Source organism: Ranitomeya imitator, chromosome 4 (assembly GCF_032444005.1).
Source record: "Ranitomeya imitator isolate aRanImi1 chromosome 4, aRanImi1.pri, whole genome shotgun sequence".
Taxonomy (NCBI): Eukaryota; Metazoa; Chordata; class Amphibia; order Anura; family Dendrobatidae; genus Ranitomeya; species Ranitomeya imitator.
Window position 1 is genome coordinate 572,605,137 of NC_091285.1, and position 25,881 is coordinate 572,631,017.

General features: G+C 42.7%; 1 protein-coding gene across 1 annotated transcript in view; it reads left to right on the forward strand.

The window, feature by feature from the left end:
- The window catches only part of PLEKHO2 (pleckstrin homology domain containing O2), a 69,778-nt gene extending 45,345 nt beyond the window's left edge, over positions 1 to 24,433 (forward strand). The window contains exons 3-6 of the mRNA XM_069766333.1: positions 9,506 to 9,622; positions 14,251 to 14,355; positions 18,656 to 18,757; positions 20,955 to 24,433. Of these exons, the coding sequence (XP_069622434.1) occupies positions 9,506 to 9,622; positions 14,251 to 14,355; positions 18,656 to 18,757; positions 20,955 to 22,346 (1,716 nt within the window). The 3' untranslated portion in view covers positions 22,347 to 24,433. The remainder of the gene's footprint in view (positions 1 to 9,505; positions 9,623 to 14,250; positions 14,356 to 18,655; positions 18,758 to 20,954) is intronic.
- The last annotated feature ends 1,448 nt before the right edge of the window (positions 24,434 to 25,881 follow it).

Consider the following 25,881-nt stretch of genomic DNA (forward strand, 5'->3'; position numbering starts at 1 on the left):
TCTTTCTCCTGAAAAAAAAGTAAAATAAAAAAGCAACAATATCCCATACCTGTCCGCCGTACAGTCATGTCCCACGCTGTAAATCCATCTGAAGGGGTTAAATACAGTTACAACCAGGAGCCTGCTAATGCAGCTTCTCCCGACTGTAAGAGATTGGGGAATGAATGAAATGAAGATAACGTAGCTTCGGGGACTTGCAGTGCTGTCACCGAAGCTGCACACGTGGTAGCATAAACTCATTTGAACTGTAGCGTGGGAATTTTTCTGAATATTTTCTCTCGCTACAGTTCAAATGAGTTTATGCCACCAGGGAGCGCACTGCAAGTCCCCAAAGCTACGTTACCTTCATTTCATTGATTCCCCAGTCTCTTGCAGCCGGGAGCGGCTGCATTAGCACCGCTTCTGGTTGTAACTGTACGAGGGGCGATCCAAAAGTAATGATAATCAATACTAAACACAATGAATATAGTCAAAAAAATGTTTAATTTTTTTTACATAGTCTCCTATCAAGTCTATACATTTAGTCCATCTCTTTTCTAAACTTAGAATTCCCTTAGAAAAAAATTCTTGATCTTGACCCTCAAAAAAATCCCCAACAGCGGTTATCACGTCGCTATTGTCATCAAATTTCTTGCCCCGGAGGTGTTCCTTGAGTCGAGGAAAGAGAAAGAAGTCACTGGGGGCTAGATCTGGTGAATAGGGGGGGTGTTCCACCAGTTCAAAGCCCGCTTCTTGAATGGTAGCCATGGCAACTGCAGCTTTGTGAGCCGGCGCATTATCTTGGTGAAACAGCACTCCAGCCCGCAGTTTGCCGCGCCTTTTCTCCTTGATAGCCTCCCACAATCTTCTTATTTGTTCTGCGTAGTAGGAGCCCGTAATAGTGGCTCCCTTCTCCAAATAGTCCACCATAATAATTCCTTCATCGTCCCAAAAAACGGACGCCATAACCTTCCCTGCTGAGCTTGACACTTTGAATTTCTTCGGCATTGGTTCGTCGGCTCGTTTCCACGTCATCGATTGTTGTTTAGTTTCGGGATCAAAGTGGTGGATCCAGGTCTTGTCCATGGTCAAAAAACGTGACAAAAAATTTTCCTTGTCTGCTTGGAACTTTTCGAGATTTGCTATTGAAATGTCAACTCGTTTCTTCTTTTGCTCGTCGGTTAACATTTTTGGCACCCAACGCGCGGAGACCTTTCTCATATGCAATTCTTTTGCAAGGATTCTTTGAATACTGCCATATGAGATCCCTGGGACCTCAGCTACATGCCTGATAGTCTCTCTTCGATCTGCCAATACAACTTCTTCAACTTTTTCCACGTTTTCTTCATTGAGGGACGTGGATGGGCGTCCTTCACGATGGTTATTTTCCGTTGATGTTCTTCCCAGCTTAAATTCCTTGGCCCAGCATGCAACTGTGGAATATGGAGGAGAAGAGTCCCCCAATGTTTCCACCAAGTTGCTGTGTATGTCTTTGGTAGTCATTTTTTTCAAGCAGAGGTATTTGATGACAACTCTGAGCTCGTTTTTTTCCATTTTGATGTTCACTCCTCGGCAGTTCATATTCAAATGAATGTAGCTCCCGGGAATCGTGGTCTATTTAAGTGATTTTTTTTTCCTGGACTAGTGGGTACCTAAGAGAGAAGAAAACATTTTATTTTAATTTCTGTGTGCAATAGAAATAACTGATTATCATTACTTTTGGATCGCCCCTCGTATTTAAGCCCTTCAGATGATTTTACATCGTGGGACATGACTGTACGGCGGACAGGTATGGGATATTGTTGCTTTTTTATTTTCCTTTTTTCTTCAGGAGAATGAGGGTCTTCAGGCGGATTGAGCATACAATAAAGTTAATAAAACCCAATGTGTTTATTTATTTCATTAAAATACTTTATTCTTAATTTGTGTGTGTATTTTTATCCCCTTAATAATATTAGATTAATAATGGATAGGTGTCTTATTGACATCTCTCCATTATTAACCTGGCTTAATGTCACCTTACAATAACAAGGTGACATTAACCTTTTATTACCCCATATCCCACCGCTACACGGGAATGGGAAGAGAGTGGCCAAGTGCCAGAATAGGCGCATCCTACAGATGTGCCTTTTCTGGGGTGGTTGGGGGCAGATGTTTTTAGCCGGTGGGGGGGGGGGCAATAACCATGGACCCTCTCCAGGCTATTAATATCTGCCCTCAGTCACTGGCTTTCCCACTCTGGCGGAGAAAATTGTGCGGGAGCCCAAGCCGGATTTTTCCGTGATTTAACCCTATATTTTAACACCTATAATTCCAAACTTTTTCACACACACACTACTAACATTATTAGTGAGGAATATATAAAAGTATAACAGATATGAAATGGTTTACTGTATGTAAACCATGTCTCATATTCTGTTGGGTTTGGTAAGGAGATAGCAAAAGCCGGCAATTGAATTATCGACTTTTATGCTATCTAGCTCTGTATTATATATGTATACTATGTGTAGACATTTATTTTATCTATTCTATTCTAACCTGTCAGTGTGATTTTACTGTACACCGCACTGAATTGCCGGCTTTTCTATAGGACACCGGTGCGTATTTCTCGCAAGTCACACTGATGGTCCGTGTGTAATCCGTATTTTTCTCGCCCCATAGACTTTCATTGGCGGATTTTTGGAGGAATACGCTGCGATTTTCTCAGCCCGTAAAATACGGCCGAGAAATATACGGCTGATGGAAGCTGCCCCATAGAGAAACATTGGTCCGTGTGCAATGCGTTGTTATTGCGCCTCTCACTCGTCTGTATTTCTCTCTAGTGTGACGTCGGCCTAATACAAATATATTGGAAAATAGCTTTAGATTATGGCATTAAATAGATAGGGATTTAGAGTGAAAGTTACTTTGCTTTCAGAACATCCTTGTTTGGAAAGTTTTATAATGTGTGGAAAAACAAAGGGAGGGAGTGGTGGATCTGGTGTCACCATTGGTATCCACTTTTCTCAGGAATGCCAGGCACCTGTGTTTCCTGCCAATATACTGTTTTTTTATGAATAGGAAACCTGGCAGATTTGCACTGGAAAAAAATTATTTCCCGCACAACATGAGACAGTGAGATGTGTTTGGACTCTTAGGCTTTGTGCACACGTTGCGGTTTTGCTGCGGATCCGCAGCGGATTTGACGCTGCGGATCCGCAGCAGTTTTCCATGCGGTGTACAGTACAATGTTAACCTATGGAAAACAAAAACCGCAGTGCACATGCTGCGGAAAATTCCACGTGGAAACGCTGCGGAAAAAAAGAAGTAGCATGTCACTTCTTTCTGCGGATTCCGCAGCGGTTTTCAACCTGCACCAATAGAAAAGTGCAGTTGAAAACCCGCAGAGGAATCCGCAGAAGAAACCGCGTGAAAATCCGCAGTGAAAACCGCAACGTGTGCACATACCCTTACAGCAACATGGCAGCTGTTTGGCAGCGACTGGCAAATCTCCCTGAAATGCTACAGACGCATTTGTGTATGAAGCCACATACAGTGGGGGAAATAATTATTTGATATCCTGCTGATTTTGTCTGTATCTGTATGGAGGAGTGGGCCACAATCCCTGCTGCAGTGTCTGCACCTCTGACCTCTGTAATTACAAACAAATATTACGTTCTGTTTTCTATTGTGCCAAATACTTATTTCATGCAAAAAAAATGCAAACTAATTAATGAAAAATCATACTTTTGGGGATTCTTTCTCACAGCTGAAGTGTAAGTAAGATAAAAATTACAGGCCTCTCCATTCTTTGAAGGGGGAAACTTGGAAAAATCGGCAGAGTATCAAATACTTGTTTCCCCCACTGTGTATGGGAATTGTGGATTGCTTTTATTATGAAGCAGTTACTTACTAGATTTCTATAGGAATCAGACAGATACCCATAACCATGGATACCTAAGCTACTTCAATGCCCTGCACATGGGGTAAGCGACATAGCTAATCAGAAGAACTATACCACACTTTTAATTGGATGTATTTGGTAATATTATTATTATTACAAATTGGGATAGCTTTTTGGAGATGAGAATACCCTTTGAGGTCTCATTTAGGCAGCCGTGTTGCACTTTTGTGTTGTATCCGTTTTTTTTTTTCAAGGATACATCATTACCAATTATAATCTATTGTGCTGTTCAAATGTTGTTTTTTTTCCGACAGCACAGATGAAAATTGCCAATATAAGTCTAAGGGCTCATATTCATTTGCGAGAAAAAATACTGTCCGATTACCGGACAGAAAAAACGGACAAGTGTTATGCGAGTGTCATGCGATTTCTCCTCAGAACATCCATATGACATGCGTATGCAATGCGATTTTAACATGAGGTTTTACTTTCAGCAGCCCTCTGTATGTAAATAATCTTTATTAATAATCTTTATTTTTATATAGCGCTAACATATTCCGCAGCGCTTTACAGTTTTGCACACATTATCATCACTGTCCCCAATGGGGCTCACAATCTAGAATCTCTATCAGTATGTCTTTGGAATGTGGGAGGAAACCGGAGTGCCAGGAGGAAACCCACGCAAACACGGAGAGAACATACAAACTCTTTGCAGATGTTGTCCTGGGTGGGATTAGAACCCAGGACCCCAGCGCTGCAAGGCTGCTGTGCTAACCACTGCACCACCGTGCTGCCCTATGTACAAGCTCATGGTAAAATCGCATTGTAAAATACAACTGTACCGATCGTTTTAAAACCAAATAATCTTCAAAACATATACATATACATATACATATACATATACATATACATATACATATATATATATATATATATATATATATATATATATATATATATATATATATATATATATATATATATATATATATATATATATATATATATATATTAGAAAGATAGATTAAAAGCTGGCAGATGCCGCCTACAGTATAGATTACAACAGGTTAGAATAGAATAGATAGAATTGAAATATACACATAATATAGGTGTATAAGGTGTATATGTATATACAGTGGGGCAAAAAAGTATTTAGTCAGTCAGCAATAGTGCAAGTTCCACCACTTAAAAAGATGAGAGGCGTCTGTAATTTACATCATAGGTAGACCTCAACTATGGGAGACAAACTGAGAAAAAAAAATCCAGAAAATCACATTGTCTGTTTTTCTAACAATTTATTTGCATATTATGGTGGAAAATAAGTATTTGGTCAGAAACAAAATTTCATCTCAATACTTTGTAATATATCCTTTGTTGGCAATGACAGAGGTCAAACGTTTTCTGTAAGTCTTCACAAGGTTGCCACACACTGTTGTTGGTATGTTGGCCCATTCCTCCATGCAGATCTCCTCTAGAGCAGTGATGTTTTTGGCGTTTCGCTTGGCAACACGGACTTTCAACTCCCTCCAAAGGTTTTCTATAGGGTTGAGATCTGGAGACTGGCTAGGCCACTCCAGGACCTTGAAATGCTTCTTACGAAGCCACTCCTTTGTTGCCCTGGCGGTGTGCTTTGGATCATTGTCATGTTGAAAGACCCAGCCACGTTTCATCTTCAATGCCCTTGCTGATGGAAGGAGGTTTGCACTCAAAATCTCACGATACATGGCCCCATTCATTCTTTCATGTACCCGGATCAGTCGTCCTGGCCCCTTTGCAGAGAAGCAGCCCCAAAGCATGATGTTTCCACCACCATGCTTTACAGTAGGTATGGTGTTTGATGGATGCAACTCAGTATTCTTTTTCCTCCAAACACGACAAGTTGTGTTTCTACCAAACAGTTCCAGTTTGGTTTCATCAGACCATAGGACATTCTCCCAAAACTCCTCTGGACCATCCAAATGCTCTCTAGCAAACTTCAGACGGGCCCGGACATGTACTGGCTTAAGCAGTGGGACACGTCTGGCACTGCAGGATCTGAGTCCATGGTGGCGTAGTGTGTTACTTATGGTAGGCCTTGTTACATTGGTCCCAGCTCTCTGCAGTTCATTCATTAGGTCCCCCCGCGTGGTTCTGGGATTTTTGCTCACCGTTCTTGTGATCATTCTGACCCCGCGGGGTGGGATTTTGCGTGGAGCCCCAGATCGAGGGAGATTATCAGTGGTCTTGTATGTCTTCCATTTTCTAATTATTGCTCCCACTGTTGATTTCTTCACTCCAAGCTGGTTGGCTATTGCAGATTCAGTCTTCCCAGCCTGGTGCAGGACTACAATTTTGTTTCTGGTGTCCTTTGACAGCTCTTTGGTCTTCACCATAGTGGAGTTTGGAGTCAGACTGTTTGAGGGTGTGCACAGGTGTCTTTTTATACTGATAACAAGTTTAAACAGGAGCCATTACTACAGGTAATGAGTGGAGGAAAGAGGAGACTCTTAAAGAAGAAGTTACAGGTCTGTGAGAGCCAGAAATCTTGATTGTTTGTTTCTGACCAAATACTTATTTTCCACCATAATATGCAAATAAATTGTTAAAAAAACAGACAATGTGATTTTCTGGATTTTTTTTTCTCAGTTTGTCTCCCATAGTTGAGGTCTACCTATGATGTAAATTACAGACACCTCTCATCTTTTTAAGTGGTGGAACTTGCACTATTGCTGACTGACTAAATACTTTTTTGCCCCACTGTATATATATATATATATATATATATATATATATATATATATATGTTAGTGACACACACACATATATATATATATATATATCTTAATATTTCATGGAGAGTTAGATAGCAGGAAAGCCAGTAATTCAATTGTCGGGTTCTTTAAAATTATTGCAGAACCAGACAGGATATGAGACATGGTTTACATACAGTAAACTATTGCATATCCGTTAGATTTTTATATGCCCCGCACTAATATTGTTAGTGGTGTGTGTGTAAAATTTGGGAGCTGTAGGTGTTAAATTAAAGGATTAATTCATGGAAAAAACTGTTGTGGGCTCCCGCACAATTTTCTCCACCAGAGAGGGAAAGCCAGTGACTGAGGGCAGATATTAATAGCCTGGAGAGGGTCCACGGTTATTGCTCCCCCTCCCCCCCCCCCCCCCGGCTAAAAACATCTGCCCCCAGCCACCTCAGAAAAGGCACATCTGTAAGATACGCATATTCTGGCACTTAGCTTCTCTCTTTCTACTGCCCTGTAGCGGTGTCATATGGGGTAATAAAGGGTTAATGTCACCTTGCTATTGTAAGGTGACATCAAGCCTGGTTAAAGGGAACCTGTCACCCCCCCAGGCATTTTTAACTAGAAAAGCCACCTTGTGCAGCACTAATGCTGCATTCTGACAAGGTGGCTCTTTTAGTTTGGGTCCCTGCCAACGCTGAAATAATCGTTTTTAGAATTTGCCCCTCATACCTGCAGTTTGTCAGGGGGGCATGTCTTTTCCCCCCTGACACAAACGTCTCCCAGCCGTCACTCAGGGCCTCTGTGCGCCGGGCGCCGCCTCCATTTCCTTCCTGAATATCCTCGGCGCCTGCGCTGTAAGTTCCCATCATGTGATGTCAGTGGAAGGGCAGCGCAAACAGCGTATGCCAGAAAAAAAAAACTTACAGCGCAGGCGCCGCGGACATAACTGAACGCTGAGGAGGCGGCGCCCAGGGGAAAGGAGGAAATGACTGATGGCTGGGAGGCGTCCTGGGAGGAAAGACATGCCCCCCTTGACAAACTACAGGTAAGGAGGGCAAAAACGATTATAAAAATTATAAAAACGATTCTTTCAGCGGTGGAAGGGACCCCAAATAAAAGAGCCACCTTGACAGAATGCAGCATTAGTGCTGCACAAGGTGGCTCTTTTACTTAAAAATGCCAGGGGGGTGACAGGTTCCTTTAATAATGGAGAGATGTCAATAAAACATCTATCCATTATTAATCCAATAGTATGAAAAAAAATACACACACATTAAGAATAAAGTCTTTTAATGAAATAATTTATCGGATTGCACTCGTCCGTTTCTCGCACAAATGAGTATGAGCTCTAAGGGTCCGTATGGACGGGTATGGCATCCATGCGCCATCCATGTTCTGTCCATGTCTAACATTATGACATTATGAAGTATAGGAGAAGATTTGGAATGTATTTATTTCTCTATCCATCCATGAATGACACACTGATGGCACCGGTACCATTTTTTCATGGACGTGTTTAAACACGGACACTAATGTTGAATTTCATAATCCGGGTCATTCCATGGTAACTTACGTTACATTCACAAGCCAAAAACTGGCTACAGACTGTTCTTTGAAGGCCGGCACAAAAAGGAGTGAAGGTATGTTGTACATTAAACTATTCTCAGTGGATTTCATCACAGTTTGATTTTTCAACAATAAAATTAAATACAAAATACAGTGTTATTACTTGGTAACTTACGTAACAAAAAAAGAAAAAGGCAATTGTCCTTCATGAGTCTGTAAACAGGGGAAAAGCACTATTTTTATTGTATTAAAACACCATAGTCCCAGCAACTACAAAAAATGTATTTTAACCTCTTAAGTTAAAAGCAACAGTCTATATTACAAGAAATATGGATAACTTACGTTGCCGCACAGTATAGTAACTTTCGTTAGTACGCTGATGGTACTATCCATTGGATTAATCTTATTGTAAGGTAAGTTACCGTCATCTTTGTAACATAAGTTACTATATTGTGTTGTAGCATAAGCTACAATGGAATGACCCAGCCTCGGTTTTATTGTTCCTCTACATGAGTTTTGTAAAAATAACTCAACTGCAAAAATTGTTTGAACAAATTAATGAAACAAGTGTGTTGGATTTTTTTAACAACAATATTTTCCTAAATCATCCCGAGTGTGTGATCCTATGGACCTCGCTCACACTAACATATAACACGGCCGAGTGCTATGTTGTGTTTTATCGGACAGCTCTTGGCCCAATGTTTTACTATGGGGCATTGCTGATCTGGGATATTTTTCTCATGGCGATTCAGCATGAGAAAACAATCGCAGCATGCTACGAGTGCGCCTGAGAATTGGATCACGCGCACCTATTCAAGTCTATGGGTGCATGTGAAACATCAGACTGCACTCAGATGTCATCTGAGTGCAGTCCGATTACCACGGACATAGAGAATGGAGAAGATGAAGAAATTTAGTTCTCCATCTTCCCCACATCTTGTCTAATGCGAATGAATTGGATCACAGTAAGATGACACTCAGATCAAACTCTGACAGCCCATAAGATGAGTATCATATGGTCATGAATCCATTTACATGCCAAAAAATAAGAGCTGATCAGAGTCCAGTTACTGGACATCCCTCTGTATATAACTGATGAAGGTCTCCTGTTGGGACGAAACGTTTGACGCACATTGGGATTGAATAAAATCACTTTTCACCTTACCGCAAAGTTGAGTGCCGGGTTCTGTTTTAACAGAGTCCAGTTAGACCCCTGAGTTGACAGCCCTGTTTCCATCCAATTTGAGGTTTCATTTGTCCCTAATTCCACTGCCCCAGTTCAGGTATTCGTGTTGGGTTTTGATAAAATGTCTTTTAATTCACTGTTTTCCTACAGGATGGGCAGAGATGTCTGGAGACACTGGAGCTTGCCAATTATGAGCGTTGCCAAGACCAAAAAGCCTTCCTCAAACGAAAAAAGCATTTTAATTTAATCCCATCTCCAGGCACTAAGGTAAATTATTTAGATCATCTGAACCATTAAAATAAAGCTTATATTTTTGGAGCAGAACTTAGGTTTAGGTGATTTGTGCTACTTGGTCGTGTTGTTCTCGGAGATTCAGCGGCTCAGCTATTCAGGCATCTAGACTCGTTATATCATTTTTGTATTTGCTGGATTTTGGACACCTTATAACAAATTCAAAAGCAAAAAAAATATCAATAATACACAGGCGGATAATATATAAGGTGACTAATACCAAACCAAATATGGGGAGAAGTCTCCTACCACAAGTGCGTGTGGGCTTTGAACTAAATGGTGACCCGTTAGAGAAACCACGAAAAATCAAACAAGAAGAGAAACAGGTCAATGGTGAGAAAAAGACATATATTCAAACTTTAATAATCAAGAATTTGGTATTAGAGGGTGGGAAAAAGAACCAGATGAATAGCGGGCACTGTGCTGAGTGATGAATCAATATATATAGATAAATCCATTCAGATAGATATAGAGGAGTCATTAAATAGCTGCAAAACATACAACGGCACTTTTTGCATATAGGTCAAAAAAGTATACAGAAGTGTAAAGATAATATAAAGAAATACATATTACAATGGCCAGGTGCAGCTATGAATGACCTAATTTTGACATATGCTGACCTCCTTAGGCCGGCCTCACACTAGCGTGTTTTACGGACGTATGAGAGGTGCAGAAAATACGGATTGCATACGGAACAATGATTCTCTATGGCCCAAGGTGTCAGTGACAGAGAAGATACGTACCGGCCATACTGGCAACATAGATCCCTTGAAGGGAAAGAAGACACAGAATTGCGGGTTGAGTAAAGAACTCTTGCTACCTGGACTGTAGTATGCAGCTGGGTTGTGATGAAGTAGTGAGGAACGGTGAAGACAGAAAAACTTGAGGAAAGGCAAGCAAAAAGAAAGTAATGAAAATGCTATGTATTGTGAAGGAAACGTTCATCAAGATATGTACCCGCTATCTACTGTATATAATCCCCGCCAAGTTATCGTTCAGTAAAAAGTTTATTTTTGACTGGTGGTCTCCCTCATTGAACTGTAAAACATCTGGTCCTGGCCAACCAAACTCATCGGTTACATGCGGCCTGCAAGGGCTTAGTGTCCCCATAGTACAAGTCCACAGTCCACACACCCAGCCAGGACCTCCACTTTCATGTAACGGGCCAGAGCGTAAGAGACGAGTACCTCACCCAAGGCAACCGCCCCGCTCCACATTATACTTCTGTGAGTCATCGCCATACAGGTGTACTGATGCAGCCGCAGCCATCACGCACAGCTCCTTCAGAATACTGTGAGTCGTGGTCAGAGGCATAGCTAGGGTTTTGGCTCGGGGGGGTGAAGCTTTTGAGTGGGCCCCTAACCAGGTAACCTTGATCACAGCTGGGAGACGCACCCTAATAGTGGATGTAGGAGAACCTCAGCAGATGACCGCGCTGTTACTGAAAATAATCTCTATATAAAGACCAATATTGATATTACCGCCATATGGTCAGTGGTAGATACCAGTCCTAAAGAACATATAAGAGATCACAGCACAGTTACAGATTATGACTTACCGCTGACGTTCTTTCTGATGGCGATTGTTCATTTTTCTCGTCTTTTCCATCTGGCACAGATCGACATGACAACTTCTTCCAGCCATGACTCGTCTGTAGAGAAAACAACAAAGACACATTTCACTTCTCATATTCCAGCCCCATCACCATCTATTCGCAACCTGCACAAACTCCTCATCCTGCTGATACCCCAATACTGAGCCGCTGCTGCCATATGTGTCCCTATTACTTCACCTGCTTTGTGGTTCTCTGTGCCCTCTAAATGCTAAAGCACCCCTCTATAATATAGTAATGCTGGGTGCAAGTGCCCTAGAAAACAGTGCCCATATTTTGCCCCCTAGAAAGTAATAATGCCCTGTGTGCCCCTTTGACAGTCACAGTAACCTGAGTTCCCCTATAACAATAAGTGCCCACGTTACATTTAGTAATATCCCAAGTCTCCCCCCTTACAGCTCCCCTATACACAGTATGATGCTCTTTTATACACAGTATAATGCCCCCTCACTGTATAGTGCCACCCACACAGTATACTGGCCCCTTAGTAGCCCCCAAACTATTTGATGGCTCCAACACTGTAAGATGACCCACTCACTGTAATCTCCACACTGTATGATGGCCCCCTAGATAGCCTCCATATAGTATAATGCACCAGATAGTCCTCAATATAGTATAATGCACTCCCCATAGGACTCCATATAGTATAATGCACTCCCCATATGCCTACTCTATATTGTATAATGCACCCCCATAGGCAGAATCTATAGCATATTGGCAGCTCCTATAGGCAGACCCAGTAGCATAAGGCAGCACCCCATAGGCAGACTCTGTAGTATAACACAGCACCCCATAGGCAGACCCTGTAGTATAAAACAGCACCCCATAGACAGACTCTGTAGCATAAGACAGCACCCCATAGGCAGACTCTGTAGTATAAGGCAGCACCCCATAGGCAAACTTTGTAGTATAAGGCAGCCCCCCATAGGCAGACCCTCTAGTATAAGGCAGCACCCCATAGGCAGACTCTGTAGTATAAGGCAGCACTCCATAGGCAGACCCTGTAGTATATGGCAGCATCTCCATAGGTAGACCCTGTAGTATAAGATAGCACCCCATAGGCAGACCCTGTAGTATAAGATAGCACTCCATAGGCAGACTCTGTAGTATAAGACAGCACCCCTTAGGCAGACCCTGTAGTATAAGGCAGCACCCCATAGGCAGACCCTGTAGTATAAGGCAGCACTCCATAGGCAGACCCTGTAGTATAAGGCAGCATCCCCATAGGTAGACCCCGTAGTATAAGGCAGCACCCCATAGGCAGACCCTGTAGTATAAGGCAGCATCCCCATAGGTAGACCCTGTAGTATAAGATAGCACCCCATAGGCAGACCCTGTAGTATAAGATAGCACCCCATAGGCAGACTCTGTAGTATAAGACAGCACCCCTTAGGCAGACCCTGTAGTATAAGGCAGCACCCCATAGGCAGACCCTGTAGTATGAGGCAGCACCCCCATAGGCAGACTCTGTAGTATAAGACAGCACTCCTTAGGCAGACCCTCTAGTATAAAGCAGCACCCCATATGCAGACTCTGTAGTATAAGGCAGCACCCCATAGACAAACCCTGTAATATAAGACAGCACCCCATAAGCAGACCCTGTAGTATAAGACAGCACCCCATAGGCAGACCCTGTAGTATAAGACAGCACCCCATAGGCAGACCCTGTAGTATAAGGCAGCACCCCCCCCCCCCCCACAGGCAGACTCTGTAGTATAAGACAGCCCCCATAAAGAAAAACAATAAATAAATACTCACCTCTCTTCTTCTTGGTTCCTGCACTGCTCTCTGCTCCCGCTCACCTCCGGACCATGGGCACCAGGCAGTGACGTCTTTGCGCCCCCTGTCAGTGTTGGCGTTGGTGACGTCAGACGCTGTCAGGGGGATGATGGGAGAAGGAGCGTAGCGCTCCTTCCCTCATCAATGTGGTCAGCTGCATCGGCTAGATGCCGATACTGCTGACCATGCGATGAAGGGCGGGGGGCCCACTGCTGGCACTGGCCCTCCCGCCTGCTCAGGGGCCACATAGTGGCCAGCGGCTCCCTGATCTACCGCATAATGTAACTGTATCGGCGCGCTGTGCATACCAATACAGTTACAGTAGCGTAGCTCCAGGTGGGCCCTCTCTGAGCACCGGGCTCGGGGCGATGGCCCCCTCTGCCACCCTCTGCCACCCCCGGTAGCTATGCTGCTGTCCGTGGTTGTAAGCACCGTTTGGCACTTTGACTGGCAGTGAGTTCTGCACTGAAGCACTGTAGAGCTGGCTGTTAATCAAAGTGTCGGGGCATGATTACAAGCGCCACTTTCAGTATCTGGAGTGACTGTAGCTTCCCTTTCACGCCTGTATGACTGAAAGCCAGCGGCTCCCAGGAGGAATAAAGTTCATTTTCTCCCAGGTGCTGCAATTTCAGCACAGCAGCTGGACACCTTTCTAACATTATTAACCTGCAGATTAACCCTATATCTGCAGGTCAATAGGGTTATCTCACATGACAAATTCCCTTTAACATAGTTTGATCTCAAGTTTTTCTCCCAAACCTCCAAATGCTTGTACACTCAGCTAATTAGAAAGAAGGGTGTAAGCCAGACACTGCCATACACCCATGCAAATGGTTTTATCACCAGGGAGACTAAAAGCATTGAGAGGTGAAACTCAAAATGTCAGATCCTTCTTTCCCCTGATATCATTATCGGGAGAGGGTTGGGAAGCAAATGGTTAGTGGCCCTTTGGGTTTAGAAAGATTTCAACTAATATGTGTTACAATCTAGATTTCCTATCAGTATGACTTTGGAGTGTGGGAGGAAACCCATGAAAATATGGGGAGAAGATACAAACTCCTTACAGATGTTGTCCTTGGTGGGATTTGAACCCAGGACCCCAGCGCTGCAAGGCTGCAGTACTAACCACTGAGCCTCCGTGCTGCCCTAATTTTGGCTACATACATACCTTTGATATATAAATAATTGAGAATAATAGAAATTGCTGTCTTAGGTGCAAGATGTGAAATTCCAAGCTAAAAATGCAGAAGAAAGAGATGTATGGATCCAGGCTCTTAATGATGGGATAAACAGAGGAAAAAACAAAGTCTTTGATGAGGTATGTGAAGACAGGAGGTTGTGGGTTGCAATAAACACCTAGGCAGGTTGGCGATGCTGTTCAATTTATTACTTCCGTCCACGGTTATGCAACAATTCCACGTTGATAGTCAAAATACAATGTCCTCAGTCCACAAGTTCCCAATCTGAATTCCACTGCCCACATACCAGGCAATGCCAGCTGTCTCCCAACTTTTGGTTGGCCCACAGCTATTGGTATTTCCAGCCGGTATAGTGTGCATTTACAGCCTATCTTCCTCCAGACGATGGATATCACGACCGTAGCTCATGGATACCCTTCCAGCCAACAATGAATCTCTTTTGCTTGTCATTCCACCTTACACCAAGCCAACCCCTCTGGGAGAAAGCCCGACCCTCAGAAAAACACTCCCTTACCAAAGCTAACTATGCATTGGTGGGGGTGTCTCACTCAGGCTGTTCCCCCTCACCTGGCTTGCATGTGAGACCCCATGTGGTGACGGCTCCCCTGGGTCTACAATCCCCATCCACACAATGGGCCCAGGCATGAAGAACAATGGACTGATAGAATGATTGCTTTACATTTACCTTTAACAATCTACTGTCTGGCTTAGGTTTACATAAAGGTACCTTCACACATAACGATTTCGTTAACGATATCGTTGCTTTTTGTGACGTAGCAACGATATCATTCACTAAATCGTTATGCGTGACAGCGACCAACTATCAGGCCCCTGCTGGGAGATCGTTGGTCGCTGGGAATGATCAGGACCTTTTTTTTGGTCGCTGATCACCCGCTGTTATCACTGGATCGGCGTGTGTGACGCCGATCCAGCGATGTGTTCAATGGTAACCAGGGTAAATATCGGGTTACTAAGCGCAGGGCCGCGCTTAGTAACCCGATATTTACCCTGGTTACCATTGTAAAAGTTAAAAAAATCAAACAGTACATACTCACATTCCGGTGTCTGTCACGTCCCCCGGCGTCAGCTTTCCGCACTGACTGTCAGCGCCGGCCGGCCGTAAAGCAGAGCACAGCGGTGACGTCACCGCTGTGCTCTGCTTTACGGCCGGCGCTGACACAGTGCAGGGAAGCTGACGCCGGGGGACGTGACAGACACCGGAATGTAAGTATGTACTGTTTGTTTTTTTTAACTTTTACAATGGTAACCAGGGTAAACATCGGGTTACTAAGCGCGGCCCTGCGCTTAGTAACCCGATGTTTACCTTGGTTACCCGGGGACTTCGGCATCGTTGGTCGCTGGAGAGCTGTCTGTGTGACAGCTCTCCAGTGACCACACAAAGACTAAACAGCAACACTGCAGCGATCGGCATCGTTGTCTATATCGCTGCAGCGTCGCTAAATGTGACGGTACCTTAAGATCTAGCCTGCTCATCTTCCTCTGCTTACTGTCACTGAATGGAAACATTGATTCCTGAGGATGAACTGACGAGCAAGCAAATCACTAATAAAACACAGCAAGAAAATATCTAATAAAACACAACAATATCGACACAACCGGTGCTCCGTGCTGGAAAAAGTCTACATGCAGTAGCGCAGTGGACTCCACTCTGCGATCATTTGTCCAATAATCTTTAGTCCGTGACCAGTCCCTCACAAGGTAGTGTAACAAAATGAGGATGAGTTGATAAATTAAAGAAGAAACCTCCTTTAAATAACAATGTGCCAGTTTATAACGCAGAGCCCTTCATTTTACTGTAACTGGGGGTAGGAAGTTACCAACAGATTTTGTAATCGTGAGCCACCAGGGTACATACTCATCTTCCATAATCTTTTCTCCTTCTTCCTCTTCCATTTTCTCCATGTCTGCCTATCTGTGTTTACTACTAAGGGCAGTCTCACACGTCCAGATAATTCCGGTACCGGAAAAATCGGTACCGGAATTATCTGTGTCCGTGTGCCGGTGCGTTTCTGTGGCACATCAGTGTGGCACACGGGCGGCACACGTGTGCCGCCCGTGTGCCCACTGGGTACCACACGCACCGTGCTGGGTACCACACGTACCAGCATCTGGTGCTGAAACCGCGATTCATATCTTCCCTGCAGCAGCGTTTGCTGTAGAGAAGATATGAATAATTGTGTTTAAAATAAAGATCTATGTGTCCCCCGCCCTCCCACCCCCTGTGCGCCCCCCCGCTGTTCTGAAAATACTCACCCTACTCGCTCCCTCGCCGGCGCTGCTTCCTGTTCTGGCCGCATCTTCTCCTCTATTCGGTCACGTGGGGCCGCTCATTTACAGTAATGAATATGTGGCTCCACCCCTATGGGAGGTGGAGCCGCATATTCATGACTGTAATCGGCTGCACCACGTGACCGCTGATACAGTAGAAGATGCGGCCAGAACAGGAAGCAGCGCTGGCGAGGGAGCAAGCCGGGTGAGTATTTTCAGAACAGCGGGGGGGGGGGGGGGGAGGGTGCACAGGGGGTGGGAGGGCGGGGGCACATAGATCTTTATTTTAAACACAATTATTCATATCTTCTCTACAGCAAACGCTGCTGCAGGGAAGACATGAATGAGGCTTCAGCACCATTGGGGGGGACAGCGCTTAATGTAGTGCTGTCTCCTGCACGGCACACGGACTGCACACGGACAACGTCCGTGTGCGGTACGTGTTTTACACGGACCCACTGACTTTAATGGGTCCGTGTAATACGTGCGCTCCCAGGAACACTGACATGTCTCCGTGTTTGGCACACGGAGACACGGTCCGCAAAAAATCAATGACATCTGAATAGATGCATTGATTTTAATGTGTCTACGTGTGTCAGTGGCTCCGGTACGTGAGGAAACTGACACCTCACGTACCGGAGACACTGACGTGTGAAACCGGCCTAATATAGTCATGGTGTAAGAATATTCACATAACGGCCCGCCTACATATCCTGAGATATAGGGAATTAACCTTTTAAATTTATTTCCATTAATTGTGGTAGAGGAACTTATCAGATACACCCTGTGGCGAAGCAGCTAAAAATGTAACATGTAATAATTACATATTTAAAATAAAGCGGATAGGCCTCAATTGATTCTTTGCATTTTTTTAACCTTTTTTGTCTTGTGGTATTCACTGACATTTTTTGTGCAAGGTTCTTCAAAATGGCAAACATGGTTAATAAATTTTGCGCAAAATAAAAAATACCCTTTGTTATCAGTTTTAACCTTTTTTTTGTGTATTTTTAGGTCAAAAAGGCAAAAGGTTTCACTAAATTAGCACAAAAAATGTAAAGGTATAAAAAATTACTCATTTATGCAAAACTGTAGCAACTTTTTTTAAAAAAAATGTAAAAAGTCTTAAAATTGAAGACATCTGGAAATCCCAAACACTGCCATGAATGGCGAACACAAAAACAAACAAACGTGGACACATACAAAATAGACTTAAAAAAAAAAAAAAGCATGAATTAAAAAGCGAAAAAGTTGCAAAAGAAAAACAGACTAAAAATACTAATGCCTAGACAAAAAAGGCGCAAATGCATTAATTAATAAGGGCCTTTTTATTAAAGGGAATCTGTCAACTGTTTTTTGCTATGTAATCTGACAGCAGCATGATATAGGGGCAGATACCCTGATTCCATTGATGTGTCAGTTACTGGACTGCTTGGTTTAGTTTGGATAAAATCCCTTTATCAGTGGTCAAAATGCTGAGCTGAATATAACCCTGCACACCCTTATTGGCAGCTTCCTGTGTACATTGTCAGCAAGCTGCCAATCAGCGGTGGGGACGGGGTTATACAGATTAGCCTGACTGACACTACAGCACACAGTCTAGTAAGTGACATATCCCTAAATTCAGGGTCTCTGCCCCTATATTATGCTACTCTCCAAATAAATAGCAATAACCTGCTGAAAAATTCCCTTTGATGGAGCCTAATGTGCTAAAAATTAAAAAACAGTATCCTCACCTCTCGGATTGGTTGCAAAGCATATGTGTTGCCACCTCTGGATGTTGATCCCATATTAATAATCTCGCCTCTTTCAACACCTCACTTGTGCAGATGCTACAATACGTCCCTCCTCACACACTTCTACATGAGTCCAAATGTCGAATCTGATTACATGGCTAGTAATACATCTGGCGTAGGCACCTAAGTAGCTCCACTAAGTAGCTCTGCTTCTATTTTCCACTACAAGGGACAAGAGTGTGAGGACAAACTATATTTGATGAAGGCTTAAAAACTGTCTGCATGTAAAAGGTTATTAGACTGATTCATATTTCCAAGTACCACTTTTATCTCCCCCTTTCATAGCCCGTCTCAATCATTCTAGTCTTAATTCTATTTTGTCATTGTCCATTTTTAGGTTAAGGTAGACCCCAAGTGTTCACTAGAACATGTTACTCGGGATCGTGCTAAGGTCGGAGCTGCAAAAAGAAGACCTCCCACGAGAATCCATCTTAAAGAGGTTTGTGAAAAAAACATTTGCAAAAACACTTAATTTATTCTAATTGATGTCTACCAATTAAAAATATTTATTAATCACTCAGAAAACTGTTTTCATTAATATTTCCACCAATATATTCATGCCTTGTAAGACACAGATGTGTTTTGTTAGCAGTGTTCCAAAATGCAGGACATTTCCTAGAAACGTTAGATATTAGATCTTAAAAAGATGTTGCATTAAAGGTAAACTGTCAGCAGGATTTCACACCCCAAACTATTAGTATGTGCATATAGGGTTTCAAAGACAAGTCCAGCAATACGTTTACATGGCCAGTCTGTTTCTCCATTACTGAGAAATCAGCATTTTAATTGATATGCAAATAAGGGTGAAAAACTACCTTGGTTCTGAAGCCTCTGTCACTCCAGCTCTTTTCCCCACCCAGGGCCCCATCTTCTTGCTTGACTAAGACTCCTTTGCCCGAAATTACACAATATAGAGGCTGTCAGTCAAGCAGGAGGAGGCGGCAGGGAATAGAGCTGGAGTGACAGAGGCTTCAAGTCTACAGCAGCTCTTCAGCCTTATTTGCATACAAATTAAAACGATGATTTCTCAGTAACCAAAGAATATATTGGCTATGTGATTGTATTGTTGAACTTGTCTTTGAAAGAGCTACGTGAGCATGACATTTTTTGGCGGATGAAATCTTGCTGGCAGATTCCATGTAAAAAATAGAAATAGTTTCCAGCAAGGTTACATATTTCTTGAAGAAAACTGAGGAGGCTGCATGGAAGTGCTTTGATAACCTAGATATGAAACTCCACTACATTCTTACTGGAACGTCTCACAACTGAGTATCTCTTTTAAAGGAAAACTGTCCTATAGATTTGCCAAAGTATATCATTGTCGCCATGTTCTTTGTCTCTTTAGCAGAAGTACAGACTGCTTTTAGATAAATTTCTATCTGGATAAGGCTGGTTTCACACTTGCGTTTCAAAACGCATGCGTTTTTTTAAAAAAAAAAGCATGGTAAAAAAACGCATGTAAACGCGTGCAAACGCTGCGTTTTTTTGACGCATGCGTTTTTGCATGTGGTGAAAAAAACGCGGTGTTTTGACACGTTTACATGAGTTTTTTCATGCGTTTGCGTTTTTTAAACGCATGCAGATAAATGTGTGACAGCTGCCAATCATCAAAATAAAGTAAAAAACCCACTATAAACAGAAAGAGCTAGAGTTAGGGTTAGGGGTAGGGTTAGGGGTAGGGATCCTAACCCTACCCCTAAACCTAACCCTACCCCTAACCCTAAAGGGATCCTAACCCTACCCCTAACCCTACCCTAAAGGGATCCTAACCCTAACCCTACCCCTAACCCTACCCCTAACCCTAACCCTACCCTTAAAGGGATTAGGGTTAGGGGTAGGGTTAGGGGTAGGGTTAGGGTTAGGATCCCTTTATCAATTTTATGGTGTGGGGTGGTTTATCAGTGTGTGTTTTTATCTTTTTTTAAATAACGCATGTGGTTAAAAACGCATGCATTTACATAGACAGCAATGCATTTTTTTGCCGCAAAAAAAACGCATGCGTTTTTTTGCGGCAAAAAAAACACCGCTAAAAATACTACATGTTGCATTTCTGCAACACAACGCATGCAGAAAAAAACGCATGCGTTGCAAAAACGCGTCAAAACGCATCCAAAAAAACGCATGCGTTTTTAATGTTAAATATAGGGGAAAAAACGCATGCGTTTATTTGCGGTTTTTACCGCAAAAACGCAAAAAAAAAACCCGCAAATGTGAAACCACCCTTAGGCAATATACTAACTCGCATCCACTAGTCATCAAGTCAGCCATTCCTTTGAATAGTCATGTTGTCTATGCCCATTGCGGAATGATTCACACACCAAAGGAAATCTGACATCACCAGATTCGACATTATATGAGTATTGCTCATGCATTGGTAGACTGAGACAGATCTGTGCTATGGTACTTCAGATAAAGCCAGCGGCAGGTATACCCAGATTCCCTGATCATGCCCGTAAAGCATGGCGTAACGTTGTGCAAATCCAAGTTACTGGCTGACAATTTTCATACATATGTTAAAACACAGAATATCCCAATATAAGTAGTAACTCTTTAAAACTTGAACATTCAAATGTAGTATGATTGTAAAGTCTCTTCACCCTATAACCACCAATGTTTGGTAATTTGTCTTATTGCAGGTGGCAGATGCTGCTGATGATGATTCCTTAAGACTAGGCCTGGAAGCTTTGGACACTGGAATTTTAACTGTAGTTCCACCTGTTCCAAAAGAAAAAGATGATGAATCAAAACCCCAGAAGGAGCCAGTAAAGATCCCAATGCCACCCACAAAGCAAAACAATCTTTCAACTACGGAATCATCAATCCATCCAGAAGAACCAAATGGCCAGAAGGAACCAGTAAAGATTCCAATGCCGCCCACAAAGCAAAGCAATCTTCTAGCCATGGAACCATCAATCCATTCAGAAGAACCAAAAAGCCAGAAGGAACCAGTAAAGATTCCAATGCCACCCACAAAGCAAAGCAATCTTCTAACTATGGAACCATCCATTTCTGATACAGGTAGTGATGCTCAAGTTTCTCAAGTACCACCTCCTCCTCCTAAAAACTTGAAAGAAAACATTTATGCTCGTGAAAAGCTGCTGTCTGAAAATGCAGAAACAGATATGGAAGATAAGTTTGAACCTGAAGTTTCTAATAGTCCAAATGAAGAAAATATAACAAACATAGTCAGTTCTCCACCAAAACCCCCACCTAAACCTTTGTCAGACAAGATGAAGATCAAATGGGTGGGGCCATCTTCAGACTGGATGGAAAAAGAGAACATATCAGAGGAGAAAGGAAGTAAAGAGAACCTAGCAGAAGTTGTAATAACAAGTCCTCGTCAAACTATGATATCTGTTGGTATAGAAATAGAAAACAGAAACAGTACAAACAGTCTACAAGATGAGAATGAAGAGGAACAAAACGATGTGGGTGATGACCAAGATAGTACAGAAGATACATCTACAGAAAGGGCAACTGAAGACACAGAGGACGAAGAAAAGCACAACTTTGGTGAGAATGACATAATGAAGGACGATATTCAAACATCATCAACTGAACAACCAGCAATTTTCTTGGATGACACAAGATTGCTGAACAAAAGACAAAACAAGCCAGTGCCAGCAGAACGGCATCTCATTGATGGCAAACCAAAGGCATCTTCTATGGGAGACCTTTTGTCAGAGAGCAATATAGACTTTGGAAGCAAAGATCATGCCTCGGTGTTACACCTAACTAAGGACCGGTTAAACATAGTGGAGATGAAGTTGGCTTGTGGCAGGCAAAGAACAGAAACTCTTTTAAACAAGGTTTTAAATGGGCAACGTGAAAAAGCAGAAGACGGCAATGGGCTGGATGCTAATTCTGCGACACTTCTCAATAAAGTAATGAAAGACCTTCAAGAAGCTTCTGAAGCACTGATGGAGATCAAGGCACCCAAAACTACAACACCAGAAGGAGGGACTGATAGGCAAAAAGAAAAGCAGAAGGAATTACTTGCACTCCAAAGGAGAACTGTTCATTTTTAGCACTTGCTCGGAAGTAGATGTATTTGTAGATAGTATACAGCACAAATCGCTTCAGCACTTTATCTATCAGTCTCTATTTGCACCTTGAGGACGTTACCAATTAAATGCTCCTAGCGGCTCCACAGCCAGTTTATATAAAATGGGCATTTGCTTGTTACTTTTCTAGATAATTTATAAAAGGTCCTTATTGTTTCACAAAATGTATTTTGAGAATCCCACTATAATCTAGTCGAGGAATAATGCACTATTCAGGCCCTCATCCCATCACATTATCCAAATGGAAGACCAAATAGTCAATATCCAAGACAACATACTTATAATTCACATAGGACCTCTGGTCATTTTTTGTAATTCATAGCCAGATGTCCAGTACTTACATAGAATATAGAGACACTATACGAATTAAAACTATCTACTGGAGTCACTGTGGTGGCCTTCCGTATACCATTATATGTACAACATACTGGGCACTGAACAAAGACAGCAGAGATACCCCTATAGTTTTACCTGTTACCGAAAATGTTGAAAATATCTCATAAATATCCATTAACAACAAACCCAAGTAGGGAGGAATTTGACTATTTTCTTAAAAAAAGGCTTTTGCCCAATGGCAGAGGGAGCATAGCTACAAGTGATCCAACAGATTCACTGTAATCTACTTCATCTCATAGATTACCGATTCTGGTGCACAGCAGTCCCTAAAAATGTTTTAAATTCATTAAAGGGGTTGTCCACTACTCGGACAGCCCCTTCTGAATTTCCTTCCAGCAATAGAATAACACTTATACTCAACTCCGGTGCAGGTGCCATTCCAGGAATGTCGGCCCTGGGGCTCACGTGATCCCTGCAGCCAATCAGTGCTAGATTCACTCTCTCCTACGGACATTATTGACATCCGGTGAAAGTCAGAGCTGCAGCTGCTCTCTCACTTCCTCTGGATGTCTTGATTTGTCTGAGGAGGAGAGAGTGAAGCCAGCGCTTATTGGCCATAGGGATCACGTGACATAATAACGTCACGTGATCCCCGGGAGAACAAGTGCTGGCACTGCTGGAATGGCGCCAGCACCAGAGTTGACTATAAGTGTTATTATGTTATTGGACGAAAACATAGGGATTCAGAGGTTGTCCGAGTAGTGAACAACTTGTCTAAGGAGCGTGCACCTTATAAAGAATTTGGCAAATTTACACCAGCGAACTTTGCTTATCCATGGATTGTGAAATTATGTTATTGCAATTATGTCTCCTTATCATATGTGGGGTCCCCGAGGGACAGGGATAACCTCTATATGATATGCGCATTGGATTCAAAGATCTGTCATTGGTGATGGAGGATCTGATTGTATCCGAATTTAGAACATTCTCCACCTTTACCAGACCAGACAGAGTCAACCACCAATCAGCCATAGATATTGTATGGATCTAAAAGAGCAGTTCGGTGAATATTTGTTTGTGTTTTTTATTTCTCCCTTTATTAGCAACCATGCACCATGCGTGTACATATTTAATGAGTGTATTAATATATTCAACGGTTGCCATCTTCAGCTATTTTCAGCAGCACTCTGGTGCATTCCGGTGACATGCGACATGTGACCTACCTCATCACACAGTGTCTGCTTTGTGGAGTGAAGGACGGGTTTTTAATTTTATTAAAGTCATTCTCCGAGACTCAGAATAATGCATTAGAGGCTCATTCTGAGTCTCATAGACATATTGAGAAAGTAACTGCTGCTCCATGTAAAGGAATCCGTGTGATCCGGCAGGTTACAAATGTGGTCATGTGGTGCCGGAATGGACCGAACGCTGATGAAAACCACAGTGGACAATTTACAGGATGGAAAGGATCTGTTGCTAACAGATAGAACAGGACTTCTTCAGATAAATTGTGAAGTCCATGCTCCCCCCTTTCAATATTAAGCAGGTGGTTTAAATGTTCTGGCTGATCAGTATATGCTACGCTGTGTTATAGTAATCTATTATTGTACATAACCAAACTTAAGACATTCCTATTAGTTGCAAAACTGGAACTGATTTAAATGTGTGACTACTTAAGGGATTCTACTTCAATAAAAAATGGGAGTTTTTTTGCATGCAAACTCAACAGTTACTTACAGAATAACGGTGACGGGCCACTCTCGCCCATTAACGAGTGCTGACTGGCAAAGTGCAAGTTGATAGTCATTCATTTACTGGACCGTCCACAAAGATCAATGAGTACAGATAGGAACAGAAAGATCATTAAAGTGATCATTTTGTCACTGCGCATCATAATGTTATCAGTGGCACATCTGCTTACATGGGTTGATATGCTGCCGATAATCATGATCTTTAAAGGGAATCTGGGACGTATATGACCTATTGATATGGGCATACAGGTAATAGAAATGTTACACTGGTGCTACCTGTATGCCTCATATTAATGGTCTTGTTGCTGAGAAATGTCATATTGTTTCTTTATGTTAAGGATTTCTTCCAGGGTCCGGTGGCGTTCGATGCCTGGAAGAAATCCCTGCCTGCTATCCTCATTACAGTACTACCTCCCTCCCATCAGTATCAGTTATGACCCTGGAATACCACACCTTCGTCCTGCATTCCCTCAGAAATACATACCTGATCCTCAGGAGCCGGCAAATCACTGTGACCTCCTGCGAGCACCCCAACAATATGCTCACCTCATTTCCTCATTGCATAGTCATCGCTAGGAACCATGTGTACATGGTGATGACCATGCAGGGGGAAAGTGGGGAGAGCATCTTATCTGCGCGCACACCATAGGTCACTGGAGTGGAAGTCGCCGGCGGCTGTGCAGAAGATCCCTGAATGCAGTGCCCATAGAAGGGAGGATGAGGTATGTATTTCTGAGGGAGTGCAGGGCAAAGGCGTGGGATTCCAAGGCCATAACTGACGCTAATGGGAGTTGGTAAGTAATACAATGAAGATAGGAGGCAGGGATTTCAACAAAGAAAGAATATAAAATTTCTCAGCATCAAGACCATTAATATGAGGCATACTAGTAGGACTGATCTAACATTTGTATTACCTGTATGCCCATATTAATACTGTAGATCAAAAATGTCCTGGGAGTGACAGATTCCCTTTAAGCAGCCTACATGATCCATTTACCTGACAAATGAGCATTCAGGTGATTTCTGGCAGGTTTACCTGTGGTTTGAATGGGCCAGTAACTGGGAACGAGAGTTCCTACAAACGTTCCTGTCTGACTAAATTCACTGTGTAAGGCCAAGTTCACTCATGGTGGGTTTTTTTCATATTCTATCCTCTATAGTATTGTAAATATTATGTTTTATACATACAACAGCCCACACAGTAGCATTTTTCCCAAATGACTTGAAATGGGAAAAGTACCTGTAGCAACTACAATTTCCCATATTCGAAACTACAGTGGTGAACCCCCCCAACTCTGGAGTGCTGTCCTGTTGGAGTCGTTTTTCTTATGCTCTGAAACATCGCTCATGTTTTTTTTTTTAATTATTAAATGCAACAAAAATGAATCTGTGTGTTGAACGCTCAACTTTTT